Source organism: Stomoxys calcitrans, chromosome 1, assembly GCF_963082655.1.
Source record: "Stomoxys calcitrans chromosome 1, idStoCalc2.1, whole genome shotgun sequence".
NCBI classification, from domain to species: Eukaryota; Metazoa; Arthropoda; class Insecta; order Diptera; family Muscidae; genus Stomoxys; species Stomoxys calcitrans.
In genome coordinates, this window is record NC_081552.1 from 78462413 (window position 1) to 78484408 (window position 21996).

The window sequence follows — 21996 nt, forward strand, 5'->3', positions numbered from 1 at the left end:
AGTGAAACTATAGGCTTCCAATTGAGTGTCAAAATTCAAAAAAAAAGGAAGAAAAGAAAAAGATATTTGGAATACATAACCTCTTCTGAGACATGTGCTGAAATTTTATATATGTATATAGGCGAAGAAATGGATAATCTCCTATGTAAAACCTCATAGCCCTCAACTGTACAAAGTTTATATAAGCCTTATATGAAGCTGAGGCCGTTACATACATAACGTACGTACAGAACATATGTATATACATATTTCTTTTTTTTTTTTTTTTTCTCCTCCTTTGTTATCCATATTTCGTTATTTATTGCTTGCCGATGAATTCAAATGAGAAGAAAGACAAAGAGTAATGAAAGTAACGAGCAATTTCCAGTGAGTTTTATCCATATATGCTTTACCAGCAGTCCAGCCTAGTAGAGTACTCTCAAGTTGTTTCAAGTTCCATTTGTTTCAATCATCTCACCCGCATCGATTTGATTTGCTTTTCTAGTGTATTTGCTATCCACTCATTATTAGGCTGTCTGCAGCACTGATGTTCTATTTTATTCTGACTGCGAGTACTCTCGACCGAAACTGGGAGTTTTTTTTTTTTTTGTTTTTAATATATAGAAATGCAAAGAGATACTTGTGTAATCTTAAGAATTCCGATTCAGATTTTATGCTTTTGAAATAAAATAGTCTTTGACAGCCGTCTCTAAAATTTACAGTGTTTTCCCCCCTTTTTAAGACATTTCAGACAATTCAAACGAATTTAACGCATACATCAACGCTTGATCAATATTTGTGATTGATTCCTATCCATTTGTTTTGGTTTCCAATTGGTTTTTATTTATTTTTTTTTCCTATTTTCCAAATAAATAAGTGTCTACTACACCTCTCCGAATAACGACATTGAAGTTCAGAGAAATATATAGCGAATTTTGTAAGAGATTGTTGCACAGATCTCACGACCAAGCCATGAGTACACTGGACCGATTTATACGCGCTAATATAAAGCTCGTTCACTTCGAACAGGAGCTTACCGATGCGTCCATAGAGAACTCTTCAGTTTTTGCTCTCGAGGTTCATCGAGAGGAGCTCAGGTCCATTTGGGGCTCAGTTAAGTCTCTTTACGAGAAATGTGTAGACGAAGTGGACCAAAAGGCCAAGAAAAAGGGCAAAGATGGGACAGATCCATTATCCTCTAGCGACGTCAGCGACGAGACTCATATGGAAAGCATTAATGCACGTTATCATGCATCATACGAAACGTATGTTAAGATAGTATCAAAAATCAGCGCTGGAATACATGACCGTGGCCGGAACACTTCTTCATTACCTCCCTCACCCTTTTCAATCACACCACACTCCAATTTCCATCTGCCTGCGTGTGATACTGAAACGTTTTGTGGGGACTATAAGTCCTGGCCTTCCTTTCGAGACATGTTCTCGGCAATTTATGTCAATAACTCCAGCCTATCTAACGTCCAAAAGCTTTTTTATTTAATGAAGAAAACGGAAGGTGAAGCTCATGACATCGTGATGAAAGGTCCTTTGACGAACAGTGGTTTCGACACGGCTTGGGCAAATCTTGTAGATAGATTTGAGAACAAGCGAATGCTAGTTCATAGCCAGCTGCGCGTTTTGTTTAATCTCTCCCCAGTCAAATCCGAAAATGGCGAGGATATAAAATGCTTACAGAGAGACATCAATTCTTGTATCTCATCACTACAGATGTACCATATTGATATCTCGAGTTGGGATCCAATCTTTGTTTATATCTGTTCGACAAAATTGCCCCGCACAACTCTTTCCTTGTGGGAACATTCAATACAAAACAAAAAGGACATTTCCAACTGGTCCGATTTAAATAATTTTCTTTCCAGTAGGTTTCAGACTCTTGAGACTATTTCTGAAATCAATTGCCAGTCGTCCTCACACGATTCTAGACAAACTGGTTTGAGAAAATCCAGTCAAAACGTTTCGAAACAAATTAACTCCAACCACACTAACGTTTCTGCTACCCCAGCGAAACATCTTTGTAACCTATGCAGTTTAGAGACTCACATTATCCGCAAATGCCCAAAATTTATTCAGATGTGTCCAGAGGAGAGATTATCGTGCATCAGGAAATTGAATTTGTGTTTGAATTGCTTTGCTGGTGGCCATAGTGTAAAGGAGTGTAAAAGCTCACACAACTGCTTTACATGTAAGAAACGACACAACACGCTACTTCACCGTGATGCAACCATTCAAGTTGCGCAATATCCTAACACTAATGCGCATGCTGTGCTAACGGATTTTGACCCAGATACATCCATCATACAGTCCACTTCTCTTAACCCAACTGAAACCTATAACGCTGTTTCAGAATCCGTAGCATGTTCTCCGACCTCTTTAAACAGTGTTCAGTCATGCTTTGCCTCGCACACCCGCAATGTCCTTTTAGGTACAGCGTTGGTTCAAATCAGGCATTCAGGGTTGACATACATCGTTCGGGCTTTAATAGACTCAGGTTCACAAGGAACTTTTCTGTCTGAGAAGATATTCCATACGCTTAAAATTCCATTTCAACGCATTGATGCTGAAATTACGGGCCTTAACGGCGTTCCTTCAGCCACCGTTAGGAAACTGGCAAAATTTACAATAAGTCCGCGTTTCGATTCTCAACTGGAGATGAACGTAACTGCGTTAGTAATTCCCCAACTTTCAAGAGACCTTCCCTCTAGATCGATCAATCCTTCAATATTAAGTGAGTTTCCGAAAATACAACTCGCAGATCCTCAATTTTTTCAAAGCTCTCGTATTGACCTTTTACTTGGTGCAGACCTTTTTAACAATATATTGCTTGATGGAGTAAAACGTGATATTTGTGGGTCGCTGGTTGCTCAAGAGACTATTTTTGGCTGGATTGTGTCCGGTTCAGTCCAAAATACGGAGAATATTTCCTCTTTTTCATCTCTAGTTTCATTTCTTTCTGAAAAAAGTTTGGAAAAAACGCTAAGACGTTTTTGGGAGGTGGAGAATCTTCCTCGAAAGCAGCATCTGTCCGAAGACGATGAGTTTTGCGAGAAACTGTATAAGGAAACCACAACTAGGGATGAAAGTGGCAGATTCACAGTTGGCCTTCCCTTCAAACACACAATTTTGAATTCAACAATGCAATTGGGACAGTCCAGGACCATTGCAAAGGCACAGTTCTTGCGGAATGAGTCTCGCTTATTGAAGAATCTGGAGCGAAAAAATGAGTACGATGCCGTAGTCGAAGAATACCTGGATTTAGGGCACATGAAAAGCGTTCCAGCTCCCATTCATCAAAATTATCCGCAGCACTATTACCTTCCACATCATTCAGTCGTTAAACCGGAGAGCACCACCACGAAAGTTCGAGTGGTATTTAATGCCTCCTGTCCGACTTCCTCCGGAGTATCCTTGAACGATATCCTTCACACTGGACCTGCATTACAGAATGATCTGGTCCTGCTTCTTCTTAGGTGGCGCTTTTATCGCTTCGTCTTTTGTGCTGACATTCAGAAGATGTATCGGCAAATTAAAGTCCATCCCAAAGACACTTGCTACCAAAGAATTCTATTTCGCAGGGATCCGTGTGAGGAAATATCTGATTATGAGTTAACGACAGTAACATTTGGCGTCAACGCAGCTCCTTATCTGGCAATAAGAACCCTCCTACAATTGGCGGAAGAGTCCGAGAGGTCCCTTCCCATTGCCAGTGAAATTATTAGGGATTCCATGTATGTTGATGATGTTATAGCTGGGAGCCATCATATTCCTGACGCTCTCTCCGCAAGGACACAGTTGATTATCGCGATGAGTTCGGCACATTTTCCTCTGCGTAAGTGGGCATCCAATTGTATTGAGATCCTTGCGGGTTTACCGAAAGATCATCTTCTGAAAGAGGACTTTTTAAGCTTCGACGATAGTAGCCACACTAAAACACTTGGTATCAGATGGAACGCCAAGTCAGATAATTTCTTCTTCAGGTGCAACGCAATTTCAGACAAATTATCCTATACAAAAAGGGAAGTGTTATCGGAGATTTCTAAAATCTTCGATCCAGCAGGCTGGCTAGCCCCCATTATAGTCCTGACCAAGATACTCATGCGAAAAATTTGGTTGTCTAATGTTGGTTGGGACGAATCCATTAATTCCGATTGGCTGCATGACTGGAAACGTTTCCTTAGCAGTTATTCATTGATAGACACCATTCAATTACCGAGATGGCTCTCATATTCCCCTTCCTGTCATGTTCAGTTCCATGCCTTCTGCGATGCATCGGAGAATGCATATGCGACAGTGATATACACCAGAATTCTTCTGGAGGACGACTCCGTTTATGTAGCACTATTAACCTCCAAGTCCAAAGTTGCTCCAGTCAATACGCTTTCCATACCCCGTCTGGAACTCTGCGGAGCCACACTTTTAGCTGAGTTAGTTGATTCTGTCATTCCATCCATGCACCTTCCAAGCTATGAAATATACAAGTGGACAGACTCTACTATAGTCCTGGCATGGCTTCGAAAGCCTTCATGTTATTGGAAAGTGTTTGTAGCGAACCGAGTATCTACAATTACCGAACTAGTTGGAATCGACAATTGGTTCCACGTTGAGTCTGAATCGAATCCAGCAGATTTAGTTAGTAGGGGAGTCTACCCCGAAGATCTAGTCGCCTGCAACCTTTGGTGGAATGGACCGCAATGGCTGCAGTTATCGCCAGAATTTTGGCCCGTAACCTCAGATACCGCCATGGATACACAACTGGAACAGAAACCAATAGCTGCCCATATTTCCATACTGCCAGAAGAACCTGATCTTCTGGAACGTTTTTCCTCTTTTAATAGGGCAATTCAGGTTCTCTGTTACATTTTTCGTTTTTTCCATCGGACACATCCAAATCACCGGCAGTGCAAACAATTTACTTCAACACTTTTGACTGCCTCAGAAGTGACTCATGTGAAAAGACGTCTTATAACCTTAGCTCAAACCAGACACTTTCCTGAGATTTTTAAAGCTATAGAGAAAAAGGTAGACATTCCTAAGACATGCAAGATTATTAGCCTCAATCCTTTCTTGGACAAAGACGGGATAATAAGGGCATTCGGCCGGCTCGCTTATTCGCCGTCTTTAAGCTATGATGAAAGGTATCCAATTATATTGCCATACAATTGCCAGTTCAGCCGTTTACTGGTTTGTTTTACCCACAAAATCTCCTTGCACGGGGGCAATCAGCTAGTGCTAAATTTAATTCGCCTTCAATATTGGATACCAAAACTAAAAAATTTAATAAAGAGCCTTATTCATAAATGCAAAGAATGTATTGTCCACAAGAAGAAAGTCCAAACTCAGCTTATGGCCGCTCTACCCCCAGAAAGGACCCTGCTTCGGCGACCGTTTCACTGTACGGGCATCGATTTTGCTGGGCCCTTCGATATTAGAAGTTTCAGCGGGAGAGGAGTCAAAACAACGAAAGGTAACACCTGCGTTTTTGTTTGCTTCGCAACGAAAGCAATTCATTTGGAAGCAGTATCTTCCTTATCCACTGACGCCTTCCTTGCCGCCTTTGATCGGTTCATTTCAAGACGAGGGTGCCCTTTGCACGTTTATTCCGATAATGGAACCAACTTTCAAGGTGCATCCAAACAAATTGAAAAACAGTTCTTAGTAGCTGCCAAATCCAACGTCCAATCCAAATATGTGCACCAAAATCTGTCCTGGCACTTTATCCCTCCTGGAGCCCCCCATATGGGAGGTCTTTGGGAAGCTGGAGTGAAAAGTTTCAAGACCCACTTCAAAAGGGTCTCAAATAACTTTAACTACACCTTCGAAGAGTTTTCCACACTTCTTTCAAAAATCGAAGCGTGTCTTAACTCACGACCAATTTCCACCATGTCCGAAGACTCCACGGATCTTAACCCTCTTACTCCAGGACATTTTCTGACCGGGGGTCCGATTCTTGCATTACCGGAGCCTACCTTTGACATAGACCCAGAATCGGTTGTTAATCGATGGCAACGCGTTAAGGTTCAGCAACACCATTTCTGCCAACGCTGGAAAATGGAGTATTTAAAAGAATTACACAAGCGCTATAAGTGGCAGCATCCTAAAAAGGAAATTAAAATAGACTCAGTAGTCATTATTAAGGAAGAAAACCAGCCTCCAAATGAGTGGAGATTAGGTAGAGTAATCCATCTTTACCCAGGGAAAGATAATAGAACTCGAGTCGCAGATATTTATACGCAGAAGGGAACAGTCACCCGTCCAATCGTTAAACTGGTTTTGCTTCCCACTGAGTGATCTATATATACATATTTGTTTTTGTTTATCTTACGATTTTAATACTTATGTACAGCATGCCAAGAATAATTCAAAACCGTTCCATCACCCCAGAAGATCCAATGAAACCAAAAAAAATCTACCGATGCCACGTGTGTAAAAGAGTTCATCCCTTACGTAGTTGCAGCAGATTTCTCAATATGGATGTCCATCAGCGGAGGAAAGTCGTCCACCGTTTCAAATATTGCCTTAATTGTCTGGCTCATAAACACTCACGAGGTAAATGCTTAAGCCGCTCTGGATGTCATATATGCAAGCGCCAACACCATACTCTTTTACACCACCGCGGTTCCCAACAGTACAGTCGCTCCGAACATGCTTCAACATCTCATCCAACGCACGCTATGCTACCACATCAAAGAATTACTGTACTACCCACGGCTATCATTAAAATTGCATGGAAAAACCGCTTATATCCAGTAAGGGCACTTATCGATACGGGTTCTGCTGTAAGCCGTATTGCAAAAGCCATTGTGACAAAACACCACTTACTGACCAGCCGCATGGGAGAGTCGGAAATGTGCCAAATTGTTTTTCGGGCTCATTCTGGAAACACCACCAAGATTTCAATGTGCGCTCGTGTTGATAACCGAATCTCCATGGTAACACCCATCTCAACGTTGTCAATGGCATTCAAAGAAAAATTTCTTAACTTGGTACTGGCAGACCCCGACTTTCTTGAAAGTAACCCGATTTCAATAGTCCTCGGGGCGGACATCTACCCTAAGCTCATACTCAGCGGTGTCATACCCACCGGCGAGGGATCTTTAATGGCGCAAAACTCAACACTCGGATGGCTAGTATCTGGCACTTGTGCAGCATAAAGTAAACATTAGCAAAGAAATACCCAGCAAACAACTTTATAATCATTATGTATTAATCTGTTCGAATACCGCAAAAATCCGAATTATGAATTATGATTTTTTATGCAAGTTCGATGAATTAATTTCTTATTTGATGGTACCCATCAAGGGGCCCGGAATGTTAACGTAGAAGAAGCCTATACGATTTTATAACTATAACCCTCATTAGATTGAAATGCAGAGGGCGTTCAAATGTATCGTTAAGTGCCATATTTACACTATCACCTATCTTAGCCTTTAAGAATATTATAAATAAAATGTTCACTTTGGATTCAACCTCGAACACAAGAACATTGGTAAGAGTTTCCTTTCCTCCAAGATTTCCCGCTTGTGGATAATTCGTAACTCCAATATTGTCTTCGACTTCTTGCATGACCATCTCTCCTCGAGATTTAATTGCAAGAAGTTATTTCGCTTCAGTTGCTTATGGTCGTGCTGTGATTTTAGTTCCATTTCTTCACCCCCCAAAGAGATCCAACATCCTACATATATTCACTGATATAGCTCCATATCAACCGATCTCCCGATTTGATTTCTTGAACACTTTCAAGCCGCAATTTTTGTCCGATTTGGCTGAAATTTTACATGCGGTGCTCTGTTAAGACTTTCAACAACTGTGCCAAATAACGTCCAAATCAGTCGATAACCTGAAATAGCTCCCATATAAATCGATTTATCGATTTGACTTCTTGAGCCACTGGATGCCGCAATTTTTGTCCGATTTGGCTGAAATTGAGTGTTCTGTTATGACTTTCAAAAACTGTTCCATGTACGGTCCAAATCGGTCTATAACCTGATATAGCATCCATATAAACCGGTCTCCATATCATCCTTATTCGGTTCCTAGAAGCTTTAATTTTTGCTGGTTTGACAGAAGTTTGGTATGTAGGATAATATAATGCCTTCAACTTGATTTATTTTGTGTAAAATTTTTATCAGAATCCATGGTGGTGGGTTTCTTAGACTTGGCCCGGCCGAACTTAGCACGCGTTTACACCAGATGTCCTCTAAACCTATTCAAAAATAATTTGTACCTTCCAATTTGTAGCCTCAACAGCAAATTTACAAAAAAAAAATCCGTTTTTAAAACCACCTTCTCCCGACAGGGGTATTTTGGAAATTTTTGTAAAAAAATCGGGAAGAATTATTATTATTTTTATTTTTTTAAGGACAATTTTATCTGCAAAATTCAAAAAGAATAACTAAGATATCTTTATTCGTTTTTATACCCACCACCGAAAGATGGGGGTATATTCATTTTGTCATTCCGTTTGCAATATATCGAAATATTCATTTCCGATTCTAATTTCTTATATATAACATGTAAAAGCGTGCTAAGTTCGGACGGGCCGAATCTTGTATACCCTCCACCATGGATCGCATTTGTCGAGTTCTTTTCCCGGCATCTCTTCTTAGACAAAAAAGGATATAAGAAAAGATTTGCTCTGCTATTAGAGCGATATCAAGATATGGTCCGGTTTGGACCACAATTAAATTATACGTTGGAGACCTGTGTAAAATGTCAGCCAATTCGAATAAGAATTGCGCCCTTTGGGGGCTCAAGAAGTAAAATAGAGAGAACGATTGGACTCGAAATATTCGTCTGAGACCCCATAAAGTATAAATATATTCTTGATCGTCGTGATATTTTATGTCGATCTAGCCGTGTAAAATATATATTTGAGATACCCCTAATTTTTGTAAAATTCTATATATTTTTAATATAAAAAAATTACTAAAATTTATTAAAAAATTTTTAGAATATTTATAAATTTTTTGTATTTAAAAATTCACAAAAATTAGAAAAATCTTAGATTTTAGATCTGTCCTTCCGTCCGTCCGTCGAAAGCACGATAACTTTCGAAAGAGTAAAGCTAGCCGCTTGAAATTTTGCACAAATACTTCTTATTAGTATAGGTCGGTAGGGATTGTAAATTGGCTATACCGGTCCTCGTTTTGATATAGCTGCCATATAAACCGATATGCGATCTTGACTCCTTGAGCCGCTACAGGGCACAATTCTTATCAGATTTGGCTGAAATTTTGCATGAGGTGCTTTATTATGGCTTCCAGTAACTGTGTTGAGTATGGTTGAAATCGGTCTATAACCTGATATAGCTGTCATATAAACCTATCTGCGGTCTTGATTTCTTGAGCGTCTAGAGTGCGCAATTCCTATCCGATTTGGCTGAAATTTTGCACGACGTGTTTTGCTCACCCCTTTCACCCCTTTCCCAAAACACCCCCAAGGGGTAAAAATTTGTCGCCCATTCCAATATGTGAAAGGTATTTGATGTCAGAAAACAAATTTAATAACCAATCTTAGTGGACGCCTCATCCTGTAAACTCACCTCAAAACCAATTGCAAAATGAGTTTAAATAAGTGGTATTTGAGAGAAGAGCACGATACTGATATTTTTTTCAGGGCCAAGTGTCTGGGGGACCACCTCACCCCCGAAAACACCCCTAAATGTCGGGCTTAAATACAATAGAATGGAGTACACCTTACATCCAAACTTATATTCGTAGACCAACAAAGATCATATGGGATTCAGATAAAGGCACTTATATTGTTAAACTGTTAGTCAACCGATATACTATTTTTGTAGCATGGTATTTCACTAAAAGCACTTTAATTGTCGAAAATAAATATTCCAAGGAAACTTTTGTTCCACATAAAGTAAAAGAAGGCGCAGCGGAGCGGGCCCGGTCCAGCTAGTCTTACATATAACAATCAATTTGTGTTTGTTTGTCAGTTTGTTTGTTTGTGTGTTCCTTATAGACTCAAAAACGGCTGAACCGATTTTCTTGAAATGTTCACAGATGGTGCATAATGATCCCGTTGTGAAAAGGATCCTAAATTTGTTGGTATCTGAAGGAGGAGTGGACCCTCCCCCTCACCCTAATTTTTAGAAACGCCAGATCTCGGAGATGGTGTGTGCGATTTTAGCGAAATTTTGTGTACTCTCTTATAATAACCTAAAAACAATAATTTGGTATCCAAATTTCGGATCGGTTACATAGGGGGAGGCGCCCCACCCCCAAAACCTACAATATATATATATATATATATATAGACCAATCACGACAATATGGGACTCAAATAAAAGGCATTGAAGATTAGAAAATGTATCTGATATCCAATTGTCGAACCAAGTGTTTGGGGGACCACCCCAACCCCCAAAACACCCCTAAATCGGCAGTATGGGACTCAAATGAAAGTTATTTACGAGTAGAATACGAATTTGATATCCAAATGTGGGACCAAGTTTCTGGGGGTCCACCCCTTCCCCAAAACATGACTTATTTTTTGACCATGACAATGTGGGGCTTAAATAAAAGCTATTTGAGTGTAAAATACGAATCTGATATGCAAATGTGGGACCAAGTGTTGGGGGCCGCGCCTCCTCAAAAACATGTCTTAAAGAGGACAAATTTACGACCATAGCAATATGGGGCTCAAATGAAAGGGGTTTGGGAGCTAAGCACGAGTCTGATATCAATATTCGGGAAAAGTTTCTATGGGGCCAACCCACCCCCTTAACACCACCCAAATAGGAAGTAGTTGCTTATGCTTGCAAATAGGACTAATTGCTCACCAAGACAATTTGGTTCTTCAAGACAGTGGAGCTCGATATTGATAGTTTTTGGAGCCCGTGCCCCAAACCGGACATTTTTCCTGACTTTTGCAATAAATCTTAAATGAATGGCATTTGAGATTATAAAACAAATTTGATATCCAATTTCGAGGCCAATGCCAATATATAAATGATATATAGATACATGAGAATAGAACACATAGCTGATATTTTTTCAGGGCTTAGTGTTTGGGGACCACCCCACTGCCCAAAACATCCCTAAATCGGGCATATAAACCAACCATGTCAATGTGGCGCTAATATTAAATTGATAACCACTTTCGGGACCAACTTTCTAGGGGTCTACCCCTTTCTCAAAATAGACCACAAACAGCAATTATTTACTCACCATCACAATATAGAGCTCAAATAAAGGTATGTGGGAGTTGAATACGAATATCCAACTGTAGGACCATGTATTTGGAGCACCGCTCTTTTCCCAAAAATCCCCCAAAGCTACAAATTTGCCTACCATGCCAATATGTGGCTCAAATGAAAGGTATTTGAGATTGGAAAACTAATTTGATAACCAATTTTGTGGCCAAGTGTCTCTAACTCAAAAGTGTCTCTAACCAAACTCTACTGAAAACAATGGCAATATGGGGTTTAAATAAATGGTATTTGAGACAAGAGCACGATGCTGATATTTTTTTCAGAGACAAGTGTCTAGGGGACCACCTCACACCCGTAAACACTCCTAATTCGGACATCATGAGAATATCGGGCGGAAATAAAGTTTTTTAGAATTGCATTAAACCCTCCGAGCGAATTCGTGGTCCAATAAAGATTATGTGGAATTCAGATAGAAGCACTTACATTGTTATATTGTTAGTTAAGCGATATGCATATAGTTTTTTCGTAGCATCGCATTTCACTGAAAGCTCTTTTTTATATCCACCACCGAAGGATGGAGGTATATTAATTTTGCCATTCCGTTTGCAACACATCGAAATATCCATTTCCGACCCTATAAAGTAAATATAATATATTCTTGATCAGCGTAAAAATCTAAGACGATCTAGACATGTCCGTCCGTCTGTCCGTCAGTCTGTTGAAATCACGCTACAGTCTTTAAAAATAGAGATATTGAGCTAAAACTTTGCACAGATTCTTTTCTGCCCATAAGCCGGTTAAGTTCGAAGATGGGCTATATTGGACTATATCTTGATATAGTCCCCATATAGACCGATCCGCCGATTTAGGGTCTTAGGCCAATAAAAGCCACAAAACACCCCATTTTGCTGAAATTTGGGACAGTGAGTTGCGTTAGGCCCTTCCACATCTGCCATTAATTTTGCGCGGATCGGTTCAGATTCGGATATAGCTGCTGTATAGACCGATCCTCCAATTTAGGGTCTTAGGCCCATAAAAGGCACATTTATTACCCCATTTTGCTGAAATTTGGAACAGTGAGTTGTGTTATGCCCTTCAACATCATTCCTCAATTTGGCCTAGATCGGTTCAGGTTTGGATATAGCTGCCATATAGACCGATCTCTCGGTTTTAGGTTTTGGGCCCATAAAAGGCGCATTTATTGTGCGAGTTCGCCGGAATTTGGCATAGTGAGTAGTGTTATGCCCTTCAACATCCTTCCTCAATTTTGTCCAAATCGGTCCAGATTTGGATATACCCGCCATATAGACCGATATCTCCATTTGAAGTGCATTTATAATCCGATATCACTGAAATTTCAAACAGTGACTTATGTTAGGCTTTTCGACATCTGGGTCGTATATGGTTAAGATCGGTTTATTTTTAGATATAGCTACTAAAATGAAAAATATTTTGTTATACTAATTTTGGTATGGTGAAGAGGAGCAAGGGGAAGAAGGGGAGTGTAGGAGGTGGGGGGACCTCGGATGGTGGGATTAGCACCGATTCGTCGGTGGCTCGGGCTGGAGGGATGATGATGAGAAAGGAGTCAGTGGACTTGTTGTCTAGTGGCAGTGGAGGCAAGGAAGGGAAGCGCCTGAAACTGGGTTCGCCTGGTGTGGTGGTTGGGAAGGGGGGGAAGGTGGTGGCAGGTGGTGGTGAATTGCCATCTGGTAGTAGGAGGACAGCTGGTGGGGTTGATGGCGCTGGTGGTAGTGCCAGTGCGGCGGCGGTGGTTGATGGCGGTGCTGGTGTTGCCAGTGAAGGTGGGGGTCCATCGACTCCGAGGAAGGGGGAGCAGCGGGAGAGTAGGGCTCGCAGGCGGGTATTTGCTGCACCGTTGCGGAAGCAAGGCGTCACGGTAGGGGAGATGAAGGAGGTGACGGATGCGTTGGTGGGTGCTGTATATGAGGCTGGTGTGAGTGGGAGTATGGCGAGAAGGGTTATCCAGTATGCTGGGCAGTATGAGGAGCTACTCATGAGGCTGATGCTGGATAACGAGGCTATGAAGGGTAAGCTGTCGGCTTATGAGGCGATGGCTGGTCGCGGCGCGTTGGTGGGTGGGCGTCAGCCTGTTGCTGTTGCCCCCGGGGCTGTGAACGCGAGAACTGGCACATTTGTTGCCCCCGCTGCCCCCGTTGCTGTCGCTGTCGCTGCCGCCCCGTCTGTGCCGGTTGTGAAGCCGGTGGAGACATGGTCGGTGGTGGTGAAGGGCAAGGGGAAGGCGGTGACGACTTCGGCTGAGGTCGTGAAGAAGGTGGTGGAGGAGGTGGGCCCTACACTTGGTGTGAGGGTCCATGGTGTCCGGCCGACTCGGGATGGCGGAGCGGTTATCCGCACCCCGTCGGTGGCTGAGAGGGAGCGGATCAGGGCGAACGGCAAGTTCGCGGAGGTGGGATTGGAGGTGGAGGTCCTCGAGAAGCTGGGCCCGAAGGTCGTTGTAAGGGGGGTACATGCTGCCATAACTCCCGATGAGTTCATGGCGGAGCTGTACTCCCTCAATCTGAAGGAGACGATGACTGAGGAGGTGTACCGTCGGTCGGTGCGTCTGGCTTCCGCGCCTTGGAAGCCGGAGGGTGGCGCTGCCAATGTCACCCTGGAGTGCACTCCGAGGGTGGCAGACAAGTTGTGCGTTTATGTGAAGTGGTTCCGCTTCATCGCCCGGATGCAGGATACGGTCTTCGCATGCCATCGGTGCATGGGATTCGACCACAGGGTGAGGGACTGCCGCGTGCAGGGCGATGTTTGTCGCCGTTGTGGACTGGGCGGACATGTGGCTTCGGCCTGTCCGAACCCCGTGCACTGTCGCAATTGTGCGATTAAGGGGTTGCCGGCGGATCATATGATGATCTCCGCGGCCTGTCCAATTTATGCTGGTTTGGCGGCTAGGGCGAATGCTAGGCATTAAAGATCGTCATGGGAATTAAATTTTTTCAATTTAATTGCCAGCGGTCTAGAGCGGTGACGCAGGAGTTGGGTCATGTCATGCGCGGCACTGGTTGCTCGGTCGCGCTGGTACAGGAACCGTACGTAGTGGATGGTAGTGTTGTAGGATTGCCGGGGGGGATGCGAGTCTTTACTGACAGCGGGGGTGACTCTGCGATAATTGTAGATGACAGCGACATCGACTGTACGGTGGTTAGCTATAGCCAATGGGGAGTCTGTATTTGTGCAGAAGGGCGGTGTGGTAAGATGTTCTTGGCTAGCATCTATTGTAGGTTTAGCGCCGACTTGGAGCCCTATCTTGGATATATGGATACGGTGCTACTACTCGCGAGTAGCAATCCGCTCATCCTAAGTTTAGACGCCAACGCAACCTCCCCGATGTGGTTCTCGAAAATGACCCAGCACTCGCTTGGTCATGAGAATCGCCATCGTGGGCAGTTGCTTAGCGAATGGTTGACTTTGAATGACGTCGGTGTGTTGAACGTACCGAGCGAGAAGTATACCTTTGATGGGCCTTCAGGCGTTAGCGACATTGACGTTACGGCTGCAAATGGGCGGCATTTACTGCTTACCAGTTTAGGTGGAGGGTTTGTGACGAATGGGGCTCTAGTGACCATAATCCGATTGAGATTATGGTCACTTCCTGGGATCGACGGACTCGGGTTACGACTGAACGATCCAGGTGCTGGAAAGATCGAGACGTGAACTGGGACTTGTATGTGGAAAGTTTTAGGGAGACTGCATCAGCATTGTCTTTAGATGACTTTAGGGCACTGACTATAGATGACCAAATTGCTAAGGTAGACGAGTGGATGTGCGCGGTGAATGATGCGCTCCTTAGCAGACGTCGAAAGGCGAAACCAAGTAAGGTCAAGTGGTGGACCCGTGAGCTGGAGACAATGCGGCGGAACGTCAGGCGTCTGAGGAAGCGATTCCAAAGAGCCAGAAGTTCCAATGCTGAGGATCTTGTCTCACGCCGAAACGACTACCTTAGCAATTTGAGGACGTACAAGCAACTGTTGATTAGGAGCAAGGAAGTTCACTTTAGGAGATTTGTACAGGACAACAGAGATGATCCATGGGGCAAGGTATACCGCGTGTGCCGGCGCGGTGGGCAACAGGGTTCTAGTCAAGGTGACCTGGGCGGTTTTAGAGTGGGTGACAACGTGTTGACTTCTTGGAACGAGTGTGCTAGGGTGTTAATGGGAACGTTCTTTCCCGATGCGGATGAGCACGAACAGGCTCCCAGTGTGGAGATGATCGTGCCTCCTCCAAGTCTGGAAAGGGTCGAGATAGTGGACAGTGTCTGCCGGCTTAGAAGCGGGAGGTCACCTGGCATGGACGGTATGACTGGACAGATGTGTAAAAGCATCTGGAAGGCTATACCTGACCATGTCGAGTTGATCCTCACACGATGTGTCGAAGCAGGTTATTTCCCTCGTACGTGGAAATGTGCTCGAGTCGTAGTCCTTCTGAAATCGCCCGATCGATTGAGGAGCAATCCAAGATCGTATCGGGGCATCAGTCTCCTCCCCGTGCTTGCAAAAGTATTGGAGAGGATAATGGTGACAAGATTTAGGGAGGGCTACGAGGAGGGTACTTCTCCGTACCAGTTCGGCTTTCGGGAGGAAAAGAGCACTGTGGATGCCTGGATCCACGTGCAGAACTGTGTGAGAGAATCGAGCGCCAAATATGTCCTTGGCATATTTGTCGATTTCAAAGGCGCGTTTGATTACCTTTCATGGCGTAGTGTACTCACGAAATTAGGCGAAATAGGTTGTCGGGAACTTTCTCTCTGGCGTAGCTACTTCTGTGATAGAAGAGCTTGCGTGGTTGGTGCTAGCGATACGGTTTGGAAGGATATTCAGCGTGGCTGCCCTCAGGGCTCCATCTGTGCTCCATATATATGGAACCTCATGATGGATCCCCTGCTGGGATGTCTCGCTGAGTCCTTCAAAATCAGCGCATATGCGGATGACCTGCTCATCCTGGTTGAAGGAGATTCCAGACTTGCTCTGGAAACTCGTGGTGAGCTTGCCATGGGCATTGTGCGCGAATGGAGCGATCGTGTTGGTGTTGACGTCGCGGAGGACAAAACCGTGACAATGTTGCTCAAGGGCATCTTGTCGCGGAATCGTCCACCCACGATTCGATCTGGTAGAGCTAGCGCTCGTCAAATATCTGGGAGTGACTGTTTCGGAGAGAATGGGTTTCCTGGTCCATTTGGATCGGGTGAAGGAGAAGATGACTGGAGTAGCCGGCATGGTTAAGCGTGTTCTGAGAAGTGATTGGGGTCTTAGTCGTCGCGCTGTTCGGTCCATATATGGTGGTCTATTTGTTGCTTGTGCAACTTATGGAGCGCCTGTATGGCACGGAATTGCTGCGACTGTCTTAGGACGGAAGAAGATCCTCTCTTGTCAGAGGGTGGCAATGCTGGCTTGCTTGCCTGTGTGCAGGACTGTTTCGACAGATGCACTACAGGTATTGCTTGGCGCGCCCCCGCTTGACTTACTCGTGAGTTACATGGCCGTTCTGTATAGTGTGAAAAAGGGAATTCCATTAGTGCGTGAGGATTGGCTCACCGCTTCGGAGCTTGCAGATGGGGATATTAGGCGGCTCAAGACACTCCTTTTGGAGCGTCTTGATGATAGGTGGAGGACTAGATGGACGAACAGTGACAATGGTCGGGTGACTTACGAATTTATTCGTGACGCGACGTTCGTACGAGACCGCCCGGACTTTGGCTTCGGCCTAAGTCTGGGCTTCATACTGACGGGACATGGTTCCTTTAATGCATTTTTGCATCAGAGGAACCTGTCCGCGACTGATTTGTGCGACTGTGGGAGACGTGAGGACTGGAGGCATGTACTGACAGAATGCCCGTACTATGCAGACATTAGAGATTTAGGCGCGATGGGGATTAGCGAGGCGGTGTGGGATTTCACTAGGGCCCTTGAGGACGAGACGACTGTTGCAAGGCTGGCCACCTTTTCCCGGGAAGTATTTCTTAGGAGGCGGACTAGACTTAGTGGAGGTATGAATGCACGCTAGTTATCCATAACGAGGTGTTGCTGTGCTGGCGCGACTGTGTGATTTGGTGCTGCGCATGGCATGGCCTGGCACCTGCCTTGCCCATGTTGATGCAGCGGTGTTTGCCCATTGTTGATTCCCTTAGCTGTTGTGGTTGTGATCGGACACCCGTGAGGGTGGCCGCGTTGATTGTAAAGTCCCATGTTGTTGCTGATTTATGTGGCGTAGCCCGTGAGGGCTGCCGTGTCCTGTTTGTGTTTTGTGTATATTGTCTGGCTGTATGTTTGATGCATACTCTTGTATGTTGGCTGAGGTCGGCGTAGGGTGATTTTCTCCCATTCAGGTGACCAGTCCGGAACTGTTTGGGGTTCAACTGGTAGTAGTCTGTTAAGGCTACGAAGTCTGACCGGAGACTTTAATCTGGTACCACGGGTGTCAGGAGCCCCTGGAACTTTGGTTCCAGCCTGACAATGGTGAGGCCCCAGTGGGGAGCAACGTGGTGGCTGTGGTTTGTACCCAAATCGCGGGTAGAGCAAAAGCTCGGCGTGGAGTTGCGTTTTCCAACCGGGTGCCGTGACCCATAGATCGGAAGGAGTTTTAGGTAGTGCTCCGCTCCTAACCAAGGAGGTGAACACGTCCAAATACGTGGGATCAAATTGGTACTCATGTGTGGATTACCACATGTGGGGGCGTTGGTAGACGCATTGTATTCACCCTTGGGCCTTGGGCCTCGCAGGTTTGGGCCGTGATGGCAGGTATCTGCGTAAAACTCGACATTCGTGTCTGTCCGGATGTCTGTTGAAATCAAGCTGCAGTCTTTAAAAACAGAGATATTGTGGTAAAACTTCGGACAACTGCTTTTTTTTGTCCATAAGCAGGTTAGGTTCGATTTTGGGCTATATCGGACTTTATCTTGATATAGCCCCCATATAGATCGATCCGCCGATTTATGGCCTTAGGCCCATAAAAATCACATTTATTATCCAATTTTGCTGAAATTTGGGACAGTGGATTGAGTTGGGCCAGTCGACATCCTTCTTAAATCAAGACCTTAAATCGAGCTATAACCAAATCTAGACGGATGTGCGCCAAATTGCAGAACGTCACCTACAGTCCCAAATTTCAGCAAAATCAGAAAATAAATGCATCTTATGGGATCATGACCATAAATCGAGAGATCGGTCTATATGGTCTATGTCTTTTATGAGCCCATAACCTCAAATCGAGATATCGGTCTACATGGCAGCTATATTCAAATATAGACCGATCTGCGCCAAATTGCAGAAGTATGTCGAGGGGCTTAACACGACTCCCTGTCTCAAATTTCACCGACATCGGACAATAAATGCACCTTTTATGGCCCCAAAACCTAAAACCGAGAGATCGGTCTATATGGCAGCTATATCCAAATCTGCACCGATCTGTGCCATATTGCAAATGCATGTCAAGGGGCTTAACATAACTCACTGTCCCAAATTTCGGCGACATCGGACAATAAATGAGCCTTTACGGGCCCAAAACTTTAAATCAAGAAATCGGTTTATATGGCAGCTATATCCAAATCTGGACCGATCTGTGCCATATTGCAAATGCATATCAAGGGGCTTAACATAACTCACTGTCCCTAATTTCGTCAAAATCGGATAATAAATGTGGCTTTTATGGGCCCAAAACCTAAAACCGAGAGATCGGTCTATATGGCAGCTATATCCAAATCTGCACCGATCTGTGCCATATTGCAAATGCATGCCATGGGGCTTAACATAACTCACTGTCCCAAATTTCGGCGACATCGGACAATAAATGAGCCTTTACGGGCCCAAAACTTTAAATCAAGAAATCGGTTTATATGGCAGCTATATCCAAATCTGGACCGATCTGTGCCATATTGCAAATGCATATCAAGGGGCTTAACATAACTCACTGGCCCTAATTTCGTCAAAATCGGATAATAAATGTGGCTTTTATGGGCCCAAAACCTAAAACCGAGAGATCGGACTATATGGCAGCTATATCCAAATCTGCACCGATCTGTGCCATATTGCAAGTGCATGTCAAGGGGCTTAACATAACTCACTGTCCCAAATTTCGGCGACATCGGACAATAAATGAGCCTTTACGGGCCCAAAACTTTAAATCAAGAAATCGGTTTATATGGCAGCTATATCCAAATCTGGACCGATCTGCGCCAAATTCCGGAAGTATGTTGAGGGGCTTAGCACGACTCCCTGTCTCAAATTTCACCGACATCGGACAATAAATGCACCTTTTATGGCCCCAAAACCTAAAACCGAGAGATCGGTCTATATGGCAGCTATATCCAAATCTGCACCGATCTGTGCCATATTGCAAATGCATATCAAGGAACTTAACATAACTCACTGTCCCTAATTTCGTCAAAATCGGATAATAAATGTGGCTTTTATGGGGCTAAGACCCAAAATCGGAGGATCGGTCTATATGGCAGCTATAACCAAATATAGACCGATCTGCGCCAAATTAACGAAGGACGTCGAAGGGCCTCAAACAACACTTCTTCCCAAATTTTGAGCCAAATCGGATGATAAATGTGGCTTTTATGGGCCTAACACACACACGGTCTATATGGGGGCTATATCAAGATATAGTCCGATATAGCCCATCTTCGAACTTAACCTGCTTATGGACAAAAAATGAATCTGTGCAAAGTTTCAGCTCAATATCTCTATTTTTAAAGATTGTAGCATGATTTCAACAGAAAGACGGACAGACGAACGGACATGTCTAGATCGTCATCGATTTTTACGCTGATCAAGAATATATATACTTTATAGGGTCGGACCCACCCCCCTTACCCTAATTTTCAGAAACGTCAGATCTCGGAGATGATCTATAAAATAGATTTGCCACAATTTGTAGGTTTGTTTGTTTGTGTGTTCTTTATAGACTCAGAAACGGCTGAACCGATTTTCTTGAAATTTTCACATTTGGTGCATAATGATATCGTGGTGAAAATAGGGTACAACATTTTTTGATATCTGAAGGGGGGGGGGGGGGGGGCGGACCCACCCCCCTTTCCCTAATTTTCAGAAACGTCAGATCTCGGATATGGGTGGTGCGATTTAAGCGAAATTTTGTGTGCTCGCATATTGTAGCCTACAAAATAAAAATTTGGTATACAAATTTCGGATGGTGTACCTAGGGGGGTTGCCCCACCCTAAAACCTACCAATCATATATTTAGACCAATCACGACAATATGGGACTCAAATGAAAGGTATTTAGGATAAGAAAACGTATCTGATATCCAATTGCGAATAGAATACGAATCTGATATCCAAATGTGAGACCACGTGTCTGGGGGTCCACCCCTTCCCCAAAACACCCCCAAACAGGACGTTTTTTACTGGCCATGGGAATATGAGGCTTCAATAAAAGGTATTTGAATGTAGAATACGAATCTGATATCCAAATATGGGACCAACTGTTAGGGGCCGCCTCTCATCAAAAACAAAAAATTTTTTTCAAGGCCAACTAACTGAGTGACCGACCATCCCACAAAACACCCCATAAGCCGGTCATGTTTCATGTTTGCCGACTATGGAAAAATGGGGCTCAAATTTAAGGTATGTGGGAGTAGACCACGTATCTGATATCAACATAAAGGGCCAACTGTCTAGCGGACGTCCCACCACCATAACAACCCCCAAATAGGACATATTTGCTTGCCAAGACAATTTGGGTGTTAAAGAGAGTGGAACAAAATATTCATAGTTTTTAGGGCCAATACCCCAAACCAGACACATTTGCTGACTTTTGCAACAAGGAGTTTAAATGAGATTAGAAAACGAATATAATATCCAATTTTGAGTGCAATGATATTTTTTCCGGGCTAAGTGTTTAGGGGCCCACCCCAAAACACCCCTAAATCGGATATATTTACCGACCATGTCAATGTGGAGCTTAAATGAAAGGTATTGGGGGGTAGAGCAAGAATTGATACCCATTTTTGTGACCAATTTTCTGGGGGTCTACCCCTTTCCCAAAATATCCCACAAACAGCAATTTTTAGTGACCATCGCAATATGGGGCTCAAATAAAGGTATTTGGAAGTAGAATACAAATTTGATATCCAAATTTAGGACCATGTATTTAGGGCATCACCTCTTTCCCAAAACACCCCAAAGGAAAAAAATTTTCGACCATGCCAATATGTGGCTCAAATGAAAGGTATTTGAGATCAGAAAACGTATTTGATAACCTATTTTGGGGCCATGTGTTAGGGGGACGCCTCATCCTGTAAACTCCTCTTAAGCCAATGGCAATATATGGGGTTTAAATAAATGGTATTTAAGAGAAGAGCACGATGCTGACATTTTTCAGGGCCAAGTATCTGGGAGACCACTTCTCCACCGAAAACACCACTAAATTAGACATCATGAGAATATCGGGCTGAAATGAAGTATTTTAAGAATGGAGTACACCTTACATCCATACTTAAATTCGTACACCAGTAAAGATCATGTGGAATTCTGATAAAGGCACTTATATTGTTGAACTGTTAGTCAAGTTTGCATGGTATTTCACTAAAAGATATTTAATTGTCGAAAATAAATATTCCAAGGAAACTTTTGTTCCATATAAAGAAAAAGAAGGCGCAGCGGAGCGGGCCCGGGTCAGCTAGTATCTTATATATAAAAATCAACTTGTGTTTGTGTGTAGATTTGTTTGTTTGTATATTTGTGTGTTCCTTATAGACTCAGAAACGGCTGAACCGATTTTCTTAAAATTTTCACATTTGTAAAATAGAGAGATCGATTTATATCTGAGCTGTATCGGGCTATA

The 21996-nt window shown here is 43.6% G+C and overlaps 1 protein-coding gene across 1 annotated transcript; it reads left to right on the forward strand.

Annotated features, from left to right (window-relative positions):
* The first annotated feature begins 951 nt into the window (after positions 1-951).
* LOC131996172 (uncharacterized) lies at positions 952-7148 on the forward strand. Its single transcript, XM_059365626.1, has 3 exons — positions 952-2725; positions 2801-5016; positions 6624-7148. Exons 1-3 carry the CDS (start codon positions 952-954, stop codon positions 7146-7148), a joined length of 4515 nt encoding a protein of 1504 aa, XP_059221609.1.
* The last annotated feature ends 14848 nt before the right edge of the window (positions 7149-21996 follow it).